The sequence below is a fragment of the Lepidochelys kempii genome, chromosome 2 (genome assembly GCF_965140265.1).
Source record: "Lepidochelys kempii isolate rLepKem1 chromosome 2, rLepKem1.hap2, whole genome shotgun sequence".
NCBI classification, from domain to species: domain Eukaryota; kingdom Metazoa; phylum Chordata; order Testudines; family Cheloniidae; genus Lepidochelys; species Lepidochelys kempii.
In genome coordinates this window covers 130,742,891-130,763,767 of record NC_133257.1, presented here as the reverse complement: position 1 = coordinate 130,763,767, position 20,877 = coordinate 130,742,891, and the positions used below count along the sequence as shown (strand labels likewise).

The 20,877-nt window shown below is 38.9% G+C and overlaps 1 protein-coding gene across 1 annotated transcript in view; it reads right to left on the bottom strand.

Moving 5' to 3' along the window:
- Positions 1-20,877, bottom strand: part of CDH12 (cadherin 12) — a 206,578-nt gene that overhangs the window by 72,949 nt on the left and 112,752 nt on the right. Inside the window, exons 3-4 of the mRNA XM_073329466.1 lie at positions 12,282-12,401; positions 7,741-7,908 (exon numbers count right to left, since the gene is read on the bottom strand). Of these exons, the coding sequence (XP_073185567.1) occupies positions 7,741-7,908; positions 12,282-12,401 (288 nt within the window). The remainder of the gene's footprint in view (positions 1-7,740; positions 7,909-12,281; positions 12,402-20,877) is intronic.

The window sequence follows — 20,877 nt, the reverse complement described above, 5'->3', positions numbered from 1 at the left end:
GTGTTTGCATATTCACTGAGCCAAGCAATAGTGTTTTTAGTGGTCAAATGAAGCTCTCAGAGGCCACATTTGAATTTGGTTAGTGGGCACTCCTCGACAATGTGTATCATTATTTGATCTGCGCCATAGCTGCTGCTTGGATTGTCTCAAAGACCCCAATGGTGCTCGTTGGCTGCACCAAGGCCTGGCCCACTCTGGAATTGGTTAAGAATGTCCCACTGATGACATGGCAGGTTGAAACTGGGCAATATTGAGATATGCCCACTCCTGGGACTGACCCCAAGGCTGTGATGGAGGGTATACATCCCATCTCACATGGAACACACAAGACCTCATCTCCAAGTCCAAAGGAGATGACTCAGAGTAATGTGATAATAGTGGAGCAGATCCTGTGTGGACAGGAGAGAGCTGAGCCTGGGGTTGGCAGTACCAGGGATATTAACGATGGTTTGCCTCTGGATTTTACCATCCTCTTTGATACCAGAAGTGTAGAGGGTATTGATACCATATGCTGGTGAGGAGCTGGTGTAGGAAACACAGTCACTGGTATTGGCTGAAACCCGTCCTCCTCCAATGGGGACACTGGTACCAAAAATTTGAGTAATCCTCCAGCAGCTGAATATGCTTCAATCGTTGTCAGGACCCAGAATTGGGTTTTGAGTTTGATGTGTTTGCATAGGAACTTCAAGTGTCGGCCTCAATGCCCTGGCACAGGTTCTGGAGTCACAGATTCTGCCCCCCCCCCCCTCCTAGAAGAGGCATGCTCTGGTGTACGTTTCTCTTCAAGAGTCTCTCCCTGACTCTTTACTGCTAGATGGCCTTGGTACCCATGATCTTGCTAAATGGGGGACCAACTCCTTGGAAGATCCACATCTTTCTTCCGTACTGGAGCCATACAATACAGTGCCAAAGGAAGTACGCTTTGAACTTGACGGCTCTGATGGAGGGCGGGATGCTGCCTCCATAAGGAGACACTTAAATCTCACTGCTCTATCTTTTTTAGAGCAAGGCTTAAATCCTTTACAACTTGTCACTGATGTGGGACTCCCCCAAACATTCTAGGCAGCTGAGTTGTGAGTTGCTGATTGACATCAGCTGTCAAACAATTGGCAGGACTTAAGCCCCAGAGTGAGGCATGGCTCCAGTCCCAGCACCAAGATTCAAATTTGGACCAAAATCTGAAATCTAATATTCACTATACTTTCTACTTAACTAGCTACTGTGAGAACAAATAATCTATAAGCAAAGAGTGCAGGGAAAACTTGCAGTAGCAAGATGGGAAGCACTCCAACAATAATCACTGGTGGTAAGAAGGAACTGAGGAGTTCGGGGAAGGTGTCCAGTGGCAGAAGGCACTTGAGATATCCCAACAGGTACTACTGAAGGGAAAAAGTTCTCTGACAACTGTGCACTTGTCAGGCACATCCCTACAGTGGAATGGACATGTGCAATCACTCAAAGAACAAATAACAATTTGGAGAGAATTCAATGGAAAACTCTGAAGGGATCCCTTGCAGTGTTTTTCTGCCCTCTGGTCTTCTCCTGTGGCTTTCTTTGAGACGTAACCTGACACAATATATTTGGAGCCAGATTTCCATAACTGCTTAGTTCTCATGTAGACAAATAAATAAGTGGCCAGATTTTCAAAAGTGCTCAGTAGAACTGGTTGAAAAAAAACAAAAACAAAACTTGCATTATACTTTTTTCCACTGAGAAATGCCATTTTGTCAGCACCCTGAATTTTTTGAGTAAATGTATCAGCTTTGAAGAACATTTCTCAGCTCAGGTCAAGATGGAGGATGTACCAACAAGCATTCCAGAACACCCCAGTGGCTTGGGCATTCAGCTGGTATGTAGGAGACCTGGGTTCAAGTTCCTATTGTTCCTGCTTCAAAGCATAGCCAATATCCCAGCAGTTAGGGAATTCACTTTGGTTTCTGATATATGTAATCTTGGGTACTTTTCATTCTGTCTCCCTAAATACCCCAGAATAATGTCTTCATATCTCCTCACAGAAAGCAAGCTGGGTGGAATGACTGGTATGTTTCCACCCAGAGGTTGCTGAACTTCTATGAAGCACTTTTGTATACACCTTTCATCCAGAAAACAACTGATATAAGATATGATTATTAATGAAGACAGTCTCCTGCAATGATGAAACATTTCAAAATTAACCTACACATTTTGCTGTTAATGGCCAGCCAGCACTTAAAGCTGATGGTAGGGGAAAATAACCCCATTTCACGAACTGAATAAGAATAGACTAATAACACCATCTTTATAAGATACAGATAATATTTATCTTCTAACCACTATTCAGTAAATAAGTGCCATTTATATTCTGGGAATACAGTGCGTACTGTACCACAGTACTATATTTTTTCTATTGACAAATTATCTAAATACTATAGTTATTCATTGCATAATGCCAAGGAACATTCTTTTTTGTTTGTTTGTTTACCTGCTTTGATGTTGTTGATGGCTCAGTCTATCTTGTTTGAGTACTGTAACAGAGGCTTTTATTTCATTCAGTCAATATTCCAAACAGCCTTTCAGAAAGCTTCATCTCACTTGCGTATTTTTGTGAGAGCTGAAAACAAAATCAACTCAGTAAGAGTATGGCAGACAAAAAAAGCAGTAAATGTTAAACATTTTGAGATGATGTATTACCTGAAAGTTTCTCTCTCCAGATTTCTGAAAGTATTCCTCACTTTTTATTTCAGTTTATGTTTTAAAGGTGTCCTTGCATTCTTCAGTTTAAATAGAACTTTTCATTCTTCCAGATTCTTCATGATCAGGAACATACAATGTTGATAGCTGACTATCAAAGACAAACAACTATCTAAGGAGTTTTCGGCAAAGACAGAATCAACTGTTGAAGAACTAAGCTGATCTCAGTGGAAGCTTGGGAGAAGTTCTGCTATGATAGGGTGGGTATTCCATTAAAAATAATTGGCTTAAATGGAAAACTGAATAGAGATGTAGCTACTTTTATTTATTTATATATTCTGGATTAGAGGATTTTTTAAATGTTATTTTTTTAAATAAGTAGGTACACCCATAACTGTGAAATCATAGTGCTGCATTTGACTGATAGACAATGTGGCATTGTTTACTTGCCACAGGACTGAGGCAGGAGACCGAGGTTCTAGTCTCAATGTTGCCACTGACTGGACATACTGTACAGTCTTGGGAAAAATCACATAACTGAGCTGGGTCTCAATTAGTCTCATTTTACACATGGGGAAAAAACTATAATACTGTTGTTACCTATCCCAAGTTGTGCTGGGAATGCTAATTTGTTAGTTTGTAATACACATTAAAATCAGTAAGTGCATCCTTCTGCTACAGCACCCAAGAGCATGCTCAGTCAAATGCTTTATACGGACTTGCAAATTATGTGACAAAACTCTTTATCTGAATAGGGTTTTTTTCAGTAAAAGGTGAATTAAGAGGGTGTCAGGATTTAAAGAAATAACTAATCTGACCTCCAAGAGAGACATTTTATGGTGGTCTCGTGTTTGCTAGCATTGGAATGAAAATAATATACTTTTAAAATATTGATTGATTCTTTTTCTGTATGGGGTGGGGGATGTTATCTTCTAAAAGGATATTTATCTTATTAAAATAATAAAAAAAGAGTGTTTCCTTGAACCAGACTGTTTCTATGAGCATTTATTGTTCTATAAATACTATTTTATTTCTCTGAATTGCTTTCACGTTCACTCTGTCATCATTGAGCAGAAGAAAGAGGCAGGGCAGCTGAAGCACAACAACATTGCAAAATATGAATTAACCACTTCACTTAATTGGTTTGATTCCATAATGTATAATTTATACCAGCTAATTATACAGCTTTTGTCATTTAAATGTTGAAGTAAATGCATCCCATCAACTTCTTCTGAAGCTTATTTTAACAATTGGAAGCCAGCCACAATCATCCTGGAGGCTAGCTGACATGTTAAGGCTTAGTACATTAGCTTCATGAAAGAATGTGCTGAATTGTCTTTTTACTTAAACAGTTCTCCCTATGCATTACTAGCTGAAGAGTGAGAATACCCGTTAGCTGAAACACATCTGAATGTGAATTGCTTTCATCCAGACCCGGCCTACACTAGAAAATTAGGTCAACATAACTACTTCCCTCAGGGGTATGAAAAATAGTCACCCTTGAGCAGTGTAGTTAAAACAGCCTTAATCCCCATCAACTAAGCTACCACATCTCAGGTAGGTGGATTACCTACACTGAGGAGAGAACCCCTCCAATTGACATAGGTATTGTCTATGCTGAAGCACTACAGAGGCTTAGCTGTGCAACCGTACCATTTTTAAGCGTGGACATACCCCCAGTCTTCTCCATCCAAAGTCTCCTTTCTTTCCCCGAAGATGTATTACCGCACATTCTTGATTAAATTGTTCCTGACATCAGCTTTATTCTACAGACCACATTTTCACTCCCTCGCCTCTTTGGTAATATAAAGGACCTTTGGATATGAGAAGATGGTCTCCGTGTTTACAAATGTATTCTGTCTTTATCTAGGAATCATGCTCCATAATTTAGAATGGAAGAATAATCAGAAGAGTTAGTCATAATAGACATGTGAAACCCCTATGGAAACATATTCCTACTAATGAAAACTTTAAAACCATTCATCCTTCCAGTTATATGAAAGTCCATGGAAGCAGGTTATCTTGCTTTACAAAATGTGGGTCAAGAGTTACCTGCAGAACAAACAGCTCAATCACAGATTTATAATGCTTCAAGGTTTTCCTGTTTTCTCACTGGTCCACCTTCATTACTTAAAAATACACAAGAAGGAACTTCTCTGTTGAATACTTTCAAAAGCGTATTTCCTAAATAAAAATGCCATGTTTAGCAGGACAGTCAATAATCTTTCATCTCTAGAATCTGCTATCCTGTCTAAACCCACCTAGCTCTTTAAGGGAGCCTCAGTGAAAGAAAAGTGGTGTGTGCTTGAAATTTTTTTGGCAAGCTTAAAATCCATTATTTATCAGTGTATAGTTCCTTCCTACTATTAATACTATATGCTATCTCACTTTTGTTGGGAAAAAAAGTCCTAACTGAATTCAGAAAATAAGCCTAAACCTTATTCTATTGTAATGAATAGTTTCTCACTCTGAAGGATAATGTGGTGTGCAGCATCTTTGGCAACAAGAGTAGTTGCCCTATTAATGGACCCAATTTTGTATGGTCCTGAGCAACTTTGGTGAGATGCCAAATGCCTCAATTGCCCTGGGTCATGGACTCCATAAAGACATTAGTTTTGTGTCTCATTACAACAATCTATAACCCACTAACCCTCCTTTGTCCTACCTATGACAGCAAAGTTGTTAATTGCCCACTTCATCTTGAATGGTTTCTTGCAATGTGTTAACTCCTTATGTTTACTAATCTGTTCCAGCTTGTATTTAGTTGTGACATTCTGATTACCTTTGCCAGACTTGAAGAGCTGTGTGGAGCTCAAAATCTTGTCTCTTTCACCAACAGAACTTGGTCCAATAAAAGATACTATGTCACTCACCTTCTATCTCTCAATTCCTATTGAAATAGATGAAGGCATTCAGGGCCTGGCCCGCCTGGGCCTAATATGGAGGCTTAACACCAAACAAAAAATATGCACTAGAAACGCATTAATTGTGACAAGCCAGGGTGGGATTCACAAAGGTACCTAGGTGCCTAACTCATTGATTTCAATAGGAGTGATGCACCTAAGTACTTTGTGAATCGCACATCTCAAGTGGGTGTCCAGATTAAGGGGAGGTCCACACTACAAAATTACTCTGGTATAACTACATCATTCAGGGATGTGAAAAATGCACACTGATGCTAATCCACCTCTGTGAGAGGCCATAGCTATTATGCCAATGGGAGAGTCCCCATTAAGCAGCGCCTTTGCTATTACTGTTCTGAAAAAGCCGTAATCATTACTTTTCATTAAGCTAAACCTGTTCCCTCTGTGACACACCCAATAAAGACTGTTTCAGTGACATGGTTACCCTGATTATGCAAGTTCTTACTGAAAGGAATACCCAATATCATTCTCTCACATTTTAGCCTTTGGCCATACTAAATGTATGTTACTTCCATTACACACTGTGCACCTCAGATATTATTCCCATCTGTTTCATCAAGAGCTATAGCTCTTGACTTCTGACATTTGATATAATAAGAGAGAAAAGGTTTACAACTCTCAGTATGCAGAGAAGAGCAGAAACTTGATCTGTTGATATTTTAACCACTGCATAAAGCCTTGACTGGACTAAAAAGTCATCACTACAGACATACCTGAAATAAGACCTTTAAAGCTGTCTTTTTGGAAGTGTAAAAAATAATCTCCTGGTGTCTCTATTTTTGTTAAAAAGTATATTTTGTTCCTTCGCACTTTGAAATGTTTCAGTCTATTAAGACAGATGGTCACATAAAGTAATTTCGGGGGCTGATTAAATCCCATAGTAGCAGAGAGAGTAAAAGGTACAACTGAAAATCTGCTGGAAGAAGAGCTTTGTGAACCTTGCCACACTGGAAATCTCTGTTTGATATTCTGAGGGAGGTTCTTGAATCTCTCCAGAAATGCAGTGAATTCCATTCCGGAAGGTGGGAAGAATAAATGTTGGAAAGAAAACAATAGTCTCACGAAGACATAGGTGTAATCTGAAGCCTCTGTCACCAAAGAGCCAGTTATATGTACTGCAATTACAGTGTGGAATGTAAGGAATGTAGGAATGTAATCAAAACCATGTAGGAATGTAATCGAAACAAGGTAGAACCATATAAATAGTGGCAAAAACAAGACTCCTGTGCCATCACTAAATTGTTCATTCAAATATTCTAATCTAATAATAGAAGTTTGTCTTGTTGACTGTCATTTAGCAACTAAGGGTGGGATTCACCAAGGTATTTAGATTCCTAACTCCCACTGAAACCAGTAAGAGTTAGGTGCCTAAATACGTTTGTGAATCCCACCCTAATAGTTTGGCACGACTACCCAAGTTTACAAGCTCGATTTTCAGACTTCATGAGCACTCACAATTCCAGTAGTCTTCAAAAAGAGCTGCACGTGCTTCTGAAAATCACCACCCTATCAAACAACCTTTTAAAATGACTACATTTCTGAAAAGCCTGATTCCAACTAATTTATATAAAGATCTTTAGTACATGATCTCTATTCCGATTCTATGACTATTTTCCAGTACAGACTTAACCTCGATGGGCCCAGATGGCACAACAGTGTTGCACCTGCTAATGACAACAATTATTCTGACTAGTAGTCCTTCTACCAAATATTGCTTCTTAGTTGTTTCTTTGAACAATGCCAGCTTATACCTTTAATAAAAGGGCCAGGAATGTGTGACCCACCCTCGAATGTAAAACATTTATAATCAGGAGACATTTGAAGAGTGACATCACCTTTCCCTGGATAAAATATATGTCCCGAACTGATGTTATAAAAAAATATAACTGCTACCAGCTATGGGCCTGATCTTGCAAAATGCTGCATACCCTCATTTCCCACTGGATGTTTGGCAACTTGCAAGATTGGGCCTTGTGTTCTTTAAAACAGTTCTTGTCTTAGCAAAGATCCAGTCCATAATTTTCCGTCATGCATTAGAGTCCCCTTCTGTCTGGCCTCCAACCCAAGAAATTCTGTAAGGGAGCCTTCACACTGATGTTATAAACTACACTCCTTTCGAAATTAGTGTATGTAAAATAAAACATACTCTTGGGAAATCTGGGTGGGTTGTCATTGACATCGGTGAGAGTTATGTTTACAGTGGTAGTTCCAGCTAATCCTCCCAGCTGTCCTCCCATATCCTTGGCTTGGATGAGGACTTGATATTGTTCTTTGACCTCTCTGTCCATGTTTGGCAAAGCTGTTCTTATTACACCTTGGAGGGAAAAAAAGAAAAGAGAAACACAATATATATAAAACCACGCCTTGGCAAAGGTTTTGTTTACAGAATAATATTCTTTCCTATGTACGCTGATGGTCAGATTCCGCAAAGAGTTCATCAACTGGCAGTTCCCATTTAGATACCTGAATGAAGTGCTCAGATTTCTAAAAGAGCCCAGTAGTCAGCAGCTCCAATAGAGAGACTCACATTGATTTCAGTGGGTGACCAGAAGGAAGCTTGATTACACAGTAGTATTTCAGGGGCTGTCTCCCCCGCCCCACTTTAATCCACCATCCAAAATGTGGGTTTGTTTGTTTTTTTGGATGGTGGATTAAGACTGACAAGTGTATTTTCACTAGGGATGTGAATGAGAAGAGAGTGAATGGAAAAGTCATAAGGGGCAGTGTGGCTAAAAGCACAGAGACATGAGTGGGAGAAGAAGGGGTGAGGTGTAGACCAAAAAAAAAAAAAAAGGTAGAAAGTGGTGAGTAGTCATCACTAACTACTTCTCAGACTGTCTCTGTCATCACTACTTCTCAGACTGTCTCTCCTGTATTTGAAACAAAATATCCACTATCACCACCAATGTAGTGAGGTTCCATTGGTCAAGATAACATCCTTCTGTACAAAAAATGGGGTTTGGTCACAAAAGTATCGATGTTCACCTGCTACAGCCATTGCTGAAAATGCTCAGGCACTTTTTGAATAGAGTATGGTAAATATCCTACCTGCAGTTGCAAACACAAAATTAGTCATTAATCAATTGTGTTTTAATCTTGAGTGACTCTGAACAGTTGGCATCTAACTATACCTTCTGTAGCATTCTTTCTGTTATGTTAAACATTTTTATAATAATTATAAAGGTTTTATATAAACATTGATGTAATAACGTTTTTATGTTAAAAATGTAGGCTCCTGTGACCAAATTCATGGGAAAAGGTATGTTACCTTGTCATAAGCCAACACTGTATAATGCAATATAATTAAACAATATTTCTCAGAAATGGTTTGATACAGGCAGTTTAATGCAGACAGCCTGTGTGGTTATAAAATAAGCCAGTTGGAGAAGGATTATTATTATTTCAGAAATTATTATCTATGAACATTAGGCTGGTTGGTTTTAAAATCTGTCTTTTTCCCTTTTGTTACAATGTACACAGAGTGATAAGAAAAAAATCTCTCTTGGGATGCTTGTTATTTCTTTGGCAATTAACTCGTGTGTCAACCAGTAAGAATGGAATCAATTAGTTTATAACTCTTGCTAGGAGTCTAAAAATAACTTTGGCTTCGATTCACCACTGGTTCAACTGATCAAAAATTCCTAATAAAATTGATTGTATAAGGATGAAGATTTCTTTCATTTGCAACATTGATGATAATAGGAACAATTATTGAAAATAATGTACTGCCTTCTTCCTCAGCATGGCAGTTAGGGCACTAAATAATAACTAACGTCTGAAATAATTAAGCATATGTGTGCATAGTTTTGAAACAAGGGTTGTGATTCTTTTCTTTTCAAAAACTCAATGCTATTCAAAAGGCTCCACTTTTCACAGTAGAGTTTAAAGCTCCAGGATTATAAAAATAACTGAAAATACATATTTAAAAAGTGAATAAAATACTAAAAAGCCCTACTAGCATCATTAAAAATGGGAGTCATTGGAGACTGAAAACAGAAAGGGAAGTATTTTAAATCTTTGGGGTTTTTTTAGTGGCAAAAGTCCTTTTGTAAATTGAGACAACACTATCAGGCTTCCACTGAAACCTCTTCCCCTTTCCATGATTTTACCTCCTGAAATGTTTTACAACATATTTCTTATACTCAAGTCCAAGGAGTAAACAACGATGGAAATCAATTTTTCCCCTTGTTATACTAGTAGAAGAGAGCAAAATAATAATAATTAAATAAATAAAATTGATGTGTTCAGCACTCAAAGAAACAAGCAGAGAATATTTCATGAACACGAGGTGCAGTTCACCTTGATTTTTACATTATGTTTTAAGATAGCATTGGTTAGCTTTAAATCTGTTAAAAATCTTCCTAATGGATTACAGTACATAAACAATTGGTTGTCACTCTAGCAGTGAACTTCCTAATCACCCACTGCTTTTCCTGTCTGGAAGTTGGAAGCATTCTGTAGCTTTTCCAATAAGAGATCTCTGTCTCCAATAAAAAATCAATAAGAATAATGTAAATGTCAAAAATAGTCCAATGGCAATATTTTCATTCACTTTGCACTCTATATTAAAAGACTAAATAAACATGAAAAACAACATTTTCTATAAAAAAGCATGTGTTTATATGGATGTTTCAGAGAGCACATTTAAGAATCTCACTAGAGCAATTCATTATATGGAATAATGATTAACAGGAAAGAACCCATTGCATTTCTTCTTCCTCTTCACAAAAAATATTAGAATTTTGAAATCAAGGCTTATTGTAATGCTAGATCTACATGGATTCAGTACTGAACTGAATGTTCCCAGCTTTTACCATTTTAAATCTTTTAGCGTTAACCAAGAGGGCTGCAGAATTGAATAATATTAAAAGGGTTTGTTTGTTTGTTTGTTTGTTTGTTTGCAAGGAATACAGATAGTGAATGTGAACCGACATACAATGTCCCTGGGGTTGCCAAAAGACCAACAAGTATAAGCTCAGGGCCCAATCCTATCATGAGTTCTATGCAGATAGGCCCTGCACCTGGATGATCTCCAGTGATCTTAATGGAGAGTCGGGGATCTGTCCACATGGAACAACTTTGAGTATGTGAGCCTCTGCGCCTGATCTTGTAACGAAGTTCATGAGTTAATACTAATGTGAGCAGTTCTCTTGGTGTGAATATAACCCCTCTAATGGCTTTCATGTACCCTTGTATATTGCAAGATAATGTTGCTCAGAGTAGCATTAATCTATATGCTCATTTCTGATATTAGTTCCACTTGAGTAGCATGTTCAGAGGGGTTGATAGGGTATGTGTGATATATGGGGTTTCCCCTCTGCATGACTTTCCTGGGCTCTTCTTATGTAAGCTTTCCCCATCTGCTCCACTCAATACTGAGTAACAAAAGGCAGCAAATACCCCCAAAGATCTAAAACAATGCAGGGAATGCTGGTGGGGATATAATCAGGTGTTACATGAGAAATATAGATACCTGAATTCAGCTTGTGGCCGGTTAAAGCTTTTCAGTTCACTTTTAAATTCCTCTCCATTTCCCACAAGATTTAATCCAAAAAGAAGCATTAAGATTAAGATTTTTTTTCAGGTGTCTGAAAAAGTCAGATTTTGATTTTCAAAGTAGAGTCGTCGAGCCAGCCTGCAATATGATCTACTGCTAAATGGAGCATGTGACAGAGGAACGTGCCCTTTGGAGATTCTGCACTAACAGTGTTGTGCATCTCCCATCTCCAATTATTGATTCATCTGTGAGAAAGTCTTTAACATGCCATCTGACATTCAAGTACAGCTTCACTGGGAGAAGAAATTCCATTTGTTGAAAAGGGCATATGGGTGACTATTCCTTGCAAGTTCAAGATATAGTTTGTAGCATTTAGTGTGTACATTCTAGGTTCACTGAATTATTAAATATAGAAACAGGAATGGCATTTAAAAATGTAGGGCACGATAAAATATTTCTTCTCTGACAACACATCTAACAACCTCAGACCAACATCCTGTGCCCTAGCAAAAGAAGAGGGCAGGGACCAATCAGCTGTCCACATTCTCAAGTTAAAAAACATGCAACACAAGAATTACTGCTAGAGTATTCGGAGTAACAGCCGTGTTAGTCTGTATTCACAAAAAGAAAAGGAGTCCTTGTGGCACCTTAGAGACTAACCAATTTATTTGAGCATAAGCTTTCGTGAGCTACAGCATCCGATGAAGTGAGCTGTAGCTCACAAAAGCTTATGCTCAAATAAATTGGTTAGTCTCTAAGGTGCCACAAGGACTCCTTTTCTTTTTGCTAGAGTATTCTTCATTCTAGGCAATCAGACTGCAAATTGAGTCAACAGGATGAAGACTTGAGATTTGGAGTCAAAACATCCAGGAAAAAAAAAGAGAGAACACACAACTGAACAGCACTTAAAGACAGAAGTAATCTTAACAACATGGAAGTAACAGTGCACCAGGAAAGACCTCTTCAACACATACATACTTTAGGCATTCCAAACTATATGGCAGGTTGCAATTTATTCAAAACCCAGTCTGCGCACAAAGCAAATGTATGACGATGTATTGGCCTTTGGGTGTATCGGAGCATTAGGTATTTATTTCTAAACACGCCAATAATAATGCCCACTTCGATGTTTAATCAAAGTTTAAATGTTTGAAAGGGCAATATAATATTGTTGCTGATGAAACATTTACCTGTCTTAGGATCAATGGAGAAGTATGGTTGCCCCTGAAGAATACTATAAACCACTCTGGCACTGTTTCCATATGTAGGATCATCAGCATCTGTAGCTTTAACCTGAAGTACATATGCACCTAGAAAAAAAATGCAGATGTTTTAATTTCCAAAAGAAAACAAAGATCAGAATATTGCTGACATATTGTATAGCTTAGCCCCTTTTGATGAAGGCATTTGCTGTAACTCCTGCTTCTTTGGAAACAGGGCAAGAACAATGTAATGTTTCAGACTTAAACACTGACATAAATGTAAGTAGCAGTTGCAGCAGACGGGGAAGGGAAGAGAAGGTGGGCAGGCACCCATGCTTCAGAATACACTTACCAGCAAGTTGGAGAGGAGGGGTGTTGTGAGGGAAAGCAGGCCAGTTGCCCACCCTTAGATATGTAAATATGTGTGGGAGTAATAGGATAATCCATTTCCCCTTCAAGAGATGTCTAAAGGCAAGGGGAGCCCACCTATGCCCTTTTGGAGGGAGGGTATTCTTGTGTGTTTTGACAGTTTTACAACACTCACTGGGGACCATGCAGTTTACCAGTCTGGCTTTGAGGGTTTGAATCTGCATAAACACCAAACTCCAAGTGCAACCTGGGAGTCCCAACACTTTGCAAACCAAAATCATCAGCAGAGTTTGCTGACATTCATGTGAGGGAATTATTAGGTAAATTGGAAAAAGATGGGGATCAATATGAAATTTGAATATGAAAACTGAAAGGTGGATAAGGAACTGGTTAAAGGGGAATCTACAACGGGTTCTACTGAATGGTGAACTGTCAGGCTGGAGGGAGGTTACTAGTGGAGTTCCTCAGAGATCGGTTTTGGGACCAATCTTATTTAATCTTTTTATTACTGACCTTGGCACAAAAAATGGGAATGTGCAAATAAAGTTTGTGGATGACACAAAGCTGGGAGGTATTGCCAATACATAGAAGGACTGGGATATCATTCAGGAAGATCTGGATGAACTTGTAAACTGGAGTAATAGTAATAGGATGAAATTTAATAGTGAAAAGTGCAAGGTCATGCATTTAGGGATTAATAACAAGATTTTTTGTTATAAACTGGGGATGCATCAGTTGGAAGTAACAGAGTATTGGTTGATCACAGGATGACTATGAGCTGCCAATGTGATAGGGCCGTGGAAAAAGCTAATGCGGTCTTGGGATGCATCAGGCAGGGTATTTCCAGAAGAGATAAGGAGGTGTTAGTACCATTATACAAGGCACTGGTGAGACCTCATCTGGAATACTGTGTGCAGTTCTGGTCTCCCATGTTTAAGAAAGATTAATTCAAACTGGAACAGGTGCAGAGAAGGGCTACTAGGATGATCCAAGGAATGGAAAACCTGTCTTATAAAAGGAGACTCAAAGAGCTTGGCTTGTTTAGCCTAACCAAAAGAAGGCTGAGATGATTGCGCTCTATAAATATATCAGAGGGATAAATACCAGGGAGGGAGAGGAATTATTTAAGCTCAGTACCAATGTGGGCACAAGAACAAATGGATATAAACTGGCCATCAGGAAGTTTAGACTTGAAATTAGACGAAAGTTTCTAACCATCAGAGGAGTGAAGTTCTGGAACAGCCTTCCAACGGGAGCAGTGGGGGCAAAAGACCTATCTGGCTTCAAGACTAAGCATAATAAGTTTATGGAAGGGATGATATGATGGGATAGCCTAATTCTGGCAATTAATTGATCTTCAATTATTAGCGGTAGATCTTCCTGATGGGATGTTAGATGGGGTGGGATCTGAGGTCCTACAGAGAATTCTTTCCTGGGTGTCTGGCTGGTGAGTCTTGCCCACATGCTCTGGGCTTAGCTGATCGCCCATATTTGGGGGCGGGAAGGAATTTTCCTCCAGGGCAGATTGGCAGTGGCCCTTGGGGTTTTTCACCTTCCTCTGTAGTATGGGGCACAGGTCACTTGCTGGAGGATTCTCTGCACCCTGAAGTCTTTAAACCACGATTTGAGGACTTCAATAGCTCAGACATAGGTTAGGAGTTTGTTACAGGAGTGGGTGGGTGAGATTCTGTGGCCTGTGTTGTGCAGGAGGTCAGACTAGAGAATCATAATGGTCCCTTCGTACTTTAAAGTACATGATTCTATGAAAAAAAAACAGGCCACATATTTAGGTGTCTACATTTGGATATAGGCGCTTAATTTTAGACAAGATTGAGTATTTGGACCTCTTCCTTTTTGTTCATAGGTTTAGTAACACAGCCACAAATATTGCTTACTTTTGGATATCGGCTCACCAGCGAAACTCTGATTTCCAACTTAGTGGGGTATCAAGCACTTTAGTGTCATCTGTCATCCTTGTTTCTAGTAACAGGGATACTACAGTGATGTTTATGAATAATATTGGGTCTAAAGACCTCACTTACAATAATAAGAACATTTCTCCAAACCTGAAAAGACATATTAAAAGTGCTGGGGGCCTAATCCTGCTCCTGCCATTGGAATTTTGCCATTACCAGTAGCATCAGACCTTTGAAGAGGCTTATTTATTTAGTTACAAAAATCTTCCCTTCACACATTAAATGGACACTGGTGAAAATATAGTGCCAGATCTAGAAAGTGGGTGCCTAAACTGCATGTTGAAAGCTAGATACGGCTCATGGCATGTGCAAAACCAACATTTCTGCACACAACTGGCATTTGCAAAGTAAAATGTATAAACTGGCCTTGAAACCAGTACGTAGGCAAGCAGCCACCTGATCTGCCTGCAGACAGACCACGAACTACCATGGGAATTATACTACGGCCTCCTAGAAGAAAACTTTCTAGTGCTAGAATACATGTCCAAAAAGGAGTCTGTACATTTTAGAATGAAAACATATTTTATTCACTAAGTTGGTTTTGAAATCAAGGCTTGAGTTTTGTTTCATCTACCTGCCTTGGTCTTCTTCAGGTAGGAACACTTCAGAAATAAAGTATTTGTTTTTATATAGCTCTATCTGACACTTGTACCAGGTGTGTTGATAGAAACTTTACAGTAAGATAGTCTGCCTTATATCCATACATATAGGGGTATTCATAGAGTAGGCTTACTCCATTTCCCCTCTGTGTCACATTGAGAAGTAGTACATGGTGGTCCATCAGGCAGTCTTTCTGTTAGAATGGGGTGCATACTACAGCAAGTTTGAGAACATCTGGCATTCCCTTGACAATACTCAAGGAATACTGCAAATACTGCAAAATTATTAGCTATAAAGGCAATTGGGAAGTTTTTAAGCATCATCATTGTACTAGCATTAACAGTGATGTGCATGTCAATGTTTATTTTTTTAAAAAATAAGCAGATGATCTGATAGTGAAAAATACTCCAATACAGTCAAGGAAAAAGTTTGAGGTGATTTTTTTAAACTCTCCTACACATCTCTGCTTTCTATTCCCAGCACCACTGGAGGAATTGGAATGGATAGTGAAAATAAATTGACTGCTTGTTGGATAGTATTGTAGAGTTTCTCCAGTTACAGATGGTCATTGGCCAAAGCAAAATGTTAAGGTGCCACTGGAGATTTCTTGTACTACACTGATGACCATGGGGGAACGTGAGAGTTCATGAAAAGCTATTTGATTAGCAAGACCAGTTTTAAAATAATGTGGGTCAGGTTTACAAGGTGAGGGCACATTTAGTTAGAGTCAACTTTTAAATGAAAAGAAAGATTAGGGCTGCGGGAAATAAAATATTACTGCAGAGATCATCTGGACTCATTTCAGAAGTAGCTTGAGGTTAGTCTTTGATTTCCTGAAGGATGGGGAATGTCACATTTTAGAGGCCACGAGGTGCCACAGAAGATCAAAGTCATAGTTCAATATAACGATTATGGAAGCACTGCATACTCAGACATTTATGCCTAAACTTCTCATCTAATACAAAATCAAGATAACAGAATGTGTGCTATGTAGCTCTATTGGGGGGTAGGGGAGTAGCATTGAGTATGGAGGTTCTCTCTCTTTGCCAGGATAATGGGAGCATGTTTTTCAATACATACAAAACCTTCCATGGACTCTCACTACAAGAGGGTGAAAATAGAAGGGTCTATGTAGCAGGGGATCTGCCAGTCCCAACCCTGTCAGCACTTGCTGGAATGCAGGGACCCCCAACAAAGCTGAATTCTGTACTACGGAAGGGGAAAGCGTAGGGATTTCATAATATATCCTTCATGGTGCCTCTTGAATCATGCTCCTCAACGCCCACCTTGAAAAGTAGAACTTCACTGGTTCTTCTGCCAAGCACTGCAGAGGAAAAGGCAAGATTTTCCTCATACTGCTTAATTACACTAACAGGAGCGCCAAAAAAAACATAACACAACCCAGGTTACCCACAATACACTAGAACATTAATTCACATCCTCAATCCAGCCACAGTCATAAATCTTGATACCAAACCAGGGCATAACCTATGGGATAAATATATACTATGTATTAAGTTGTACTGGTTGAGGACTTGATGGCTCAGGGGATTGGGTAAAAAGGCTGTGCATTTGGGTCCCATAGGAACTCGACTAAACACAAATATTTAGATAAGCTTGGGATGTGTCAGTATTTCAATTAGAGTTTACAGTTTCTATGGACTTTTTTGTGGGGAGATGCTCAGGAATTAATTTACAGGGCTAGTAAAAGTGTGATCTATATGACTTTAAGTATTCTCTGACCCATTAAAGAAGATAGTAAAAAACAAACCCCAACTACTTATACAAATAAACACAAATACAAGTAACTACAACCCACATACAGCCCTAATTGCCAAAGGAATATGGAAGCTTTTATCTTGAAAAATGCCCTTATGTCTATCTATCCATCCACATATCCTCCCCACCTCACAGTATCTTACTATCTTTCCACCATAAAAGTCCAGTTTATTGCATTCTTTGCCTGAGGGAATGTTTCTTTGCGTCATTGTCATTTTCCCCCTTGTCCTGTCCTGAACACTCTCATTCTTCTGCTACTTTCTTTTCCCATACAGCTGTTTTTTGTTCCTATCTCAAACACTAAACCCAATCATCTGATTCTTTGAATCCTGAGGTTTGAATGAGAGTTGGGTGCTTTAGAGTTTTGATTTAAATAAACATCCCAAAATTTGTATTCTTACTAAAAGCTTGGCTGGTCCTCCAGGCTCTTTCTCCCCAAACAGATCTCGTCCTTTAAACCCATTCCCTCCACACTGTCCCCTACATTTTAGGTTGGTTGCTGTTGTGAGGGGAAGAGAAAAGGAGTTGGGAAGCCCATGTCAGACGTCAATAGCATGTTTTAAGAGAAGTAGGAGACTATCTACCCCTTGTAGGCAGCAAGAGTATCTGAAGTAACAGAACAAAGCTCTTTTCTGACATTAACAAAACAGTAGGGGCCTACCTTGAATTTTTACCCCGGAGTGAACAGCATTCTCCTCATACCCCAGCTGGAGAGGTACATCCAATTTTTCAAAAGTGGTGAATTACATTGGGCTTCTGACTGCATATCAGCTGATTTTCAAAAGTGTTGGGCACTAAGCAGGTCCCGCTGAAATCAACCAATACTTTTAGCTTACCTTTAGGCTCTTGTTTTTGAAAATCTTGGCCATAACGGCCCCCTCATATGTATTATCAGAAAGGTTTGAACTCAGGGGGCCTTCAAGCACTACAGCATAGCCCTCTAATAGTTGAGCTAAATGAATAACTCCTTTAGCTGGTAGTAGTAATAGATTGTTATCATCTAGTTGGCTGGCTACCAGAACAGGCACATTTTGCCAGTGTATTACATAGATAAAATTTCTGGATTGCTTCGTGCACTCTGGAGCTCAAAATACCAGAAATGTAATCTCTTGCATTCGAAAATACACCTGATGCTCTATTTACAGGTTAATATTTAGAAACTCTGGTTCAATTCAGCTCATATACACCTTGAAAATAGCACATAACATTGATCCATTCCCCAGGATTTTTTTTCCCCTTTAGCTGAAATTCTAACACCTAATACTGTATTGAGCTTGAAATTTAAAATCAATACTAGCTGATACACTCTAGCTGCAAAGAAGAAAAATAAATCATAAATCTGATTTTACTTCAAGACATTTCATCAAAAAAATTACTGGTGCTGATTTAGTTAATCAGTAACACTTCATTTCTAGCCTTTACAACTATAGCACAACATCTATAATTATCACCATCATTGGTATTATTTTTAATCATTAGGTGCTCAGTTCATAAGATAGATTTAATTATGCTGTACTTTATAGCACAGCTTCAGATATGCTAGTTTTCCTTAGTTTATACTCATAAAAATCAAGGCAGACTGTGATCAGGTACATTCATAGAATCAAAGAATGTAGGGCTGAAAGGGACCTCAAAAGGTCATCTACTTCATCTACTACTGCACTGAGGCAGGACCAAATATACCTAGACTGTCCCTGGCAGATGTTTGTCCAAGCTGTTTTTTAAAAACCTCCAGTGACCAGGATTCCACAATCTCCCTTGGAAGCCTATTCCAGAGCTTAATTACCCTTATAGTTAGCATATTTTTTTCCTAATACCTAACCTAAATCTCCCGTACTGCAGATTAAGTCCATTACATCACATCATAGCTTCAGTGGACATGGAGAAAAATTGATCCTCTTTATAACAGTCTGTCATAAATATAAAGGGAAGGGTAAACCCCTTTGAAATCCCTCCTGGCCAGGGGAAAGCTCCTGTCACCTGTAAAGGGTTAAGAAGCTAAAGGTAACCTCGCTGGCACCTGACCAAAATGACCAATGAGGAGACAAGATACTTTCAAAAGCTGGGAGGAGGGAGAGAAACAAAGGGTCTGTCTGTCTGTCTGTCTGTCTGTATGTATGTATGTATGCATGCATGCATGCATGCATGCATGCTGGTTTCTGCCGGGGATAGACCAGGAATGGAGTCTTAGAACTTTTAGTAAGTAATCTAGCTAGGTATGTGTTAGATTATGATTTCTTTAAATGGCTGAGAAAATAATTGTGCTGAATAGAATAACTATTTCTGTCTGTGTATCTTTTTTGTAACTTAAGGTTTTGCCTAGAGGGGTTCTCTATGTTTTTTTTAATCTAATTAGCCTGTAAGATATCTACCATCCTGATTTTACAGGGGGGATTTCTTTATTTCTATTTACTTCTATTTTTATTAAAAGTCTTCTTGTAAGAAAACTGAATGCTTTTTCATTGTTCTCAGATCCAAGGGTTTGGGTCTGTAGTCACCTAGGCAAATTGGTGAGGCTTTTTACCAAACCTTGTCCAGGAAGTGGGGTGCAAGGTTTTGGGAAGTATTTTGGGGGGAAAGACGCATCCAAACAGCTCTTCCCCAGTAACCAGTATTAGTTTGGTGGTGGTAGCGGCCAATCCAAGGACAACAGGTGGAATATTTTGTACCTTGGGGAAGTTTTGACCTAAGCTGGTAAAGATAAGCTTAGGAGGTTTTTCATGCAGGTCCCCACATCTGTACCCTAGAGTTCAGAGTGGGGGAGGAACCTTGACACAGTCCTTAACGTATTTGAAGATTGTTATCAGATCCTCCCTCTGTCCTCTTTTCTGAAGACTAAAAATAGCCAGAGTTTTCTTAACCTTCCCTCTTAGGTCAGGTTTTCTAAACCTTTTATCATTTTTGTTGTTCTCCCCTGGACTCTCTCCATTTTGTCCACATCTTTCTTAAGGTGTGGTCTTCAAAACTGGACAAAATACTCCGACTAAGGGCTCACCAATGTCTAGTAGAGTGGGACAATTACCTCCTGTGTCTTTTGTATGACACTCCTGTTAATGCTGAATGATGTTGGCCCTTTTCACAGTTGCATCACATTGTTGGCTCATCTTCAGTTTGTAATCCACTATAACCCACAGATCCGTCTCTGCAGCATTACTGCCTAGCCAGCTATTCCCCAATTTATATTTGTACATGTGATTTTTCCTTCCCACTTGTCTTTATTGAATTTTACCTTGTTGATTGCAGACCAATTCTCTGATTTGTCAAGGTCATTTTGAATTATAATGCTATCTTCCAAAGTGCCAGCAATCCCTCCCAGTTTGATGTTATTCTCATCATGTATTTGATGTATTATTTATACACATATTGTCCACTACATTAGCTAAGTCATTAATGAAAATGTTGAATAGTTCCAGACCCAGGACAGACCTCTGTGGGACCCCACTATTACATGGGACAAGTCTTGCAGTCTTTACATTGTTCTTACTTAGGCAAAATTTGTGTAGACTTCATGAGCCTTTTGCCTGAGTAAGAATTTGGTCTTGTATTTGTTGGATTACACACAAAATGTTGTCTCACATTCATATTCCATGTCTGTAAGTTAATCGAGTGACACCAAGGATGATTAGGGCCTATTGTCCTTATACAACATTACACTTGAGATACAAACTCATAAAAAATAAAGAAATTTGGAGTTAATAGAGTGCAAACTCTGCCTTTAACTCAACCCATTATGCCTAGCTATTACAGTACATGCAGAATAGTATTTAATTTAATAGTGATCTGAAAGAAAAGAAAGTCCAGCACAAAAGAGTCATAAGATTCACTAGGATACCACAGGTTTCAGAGTTGCAGCCGTGTTA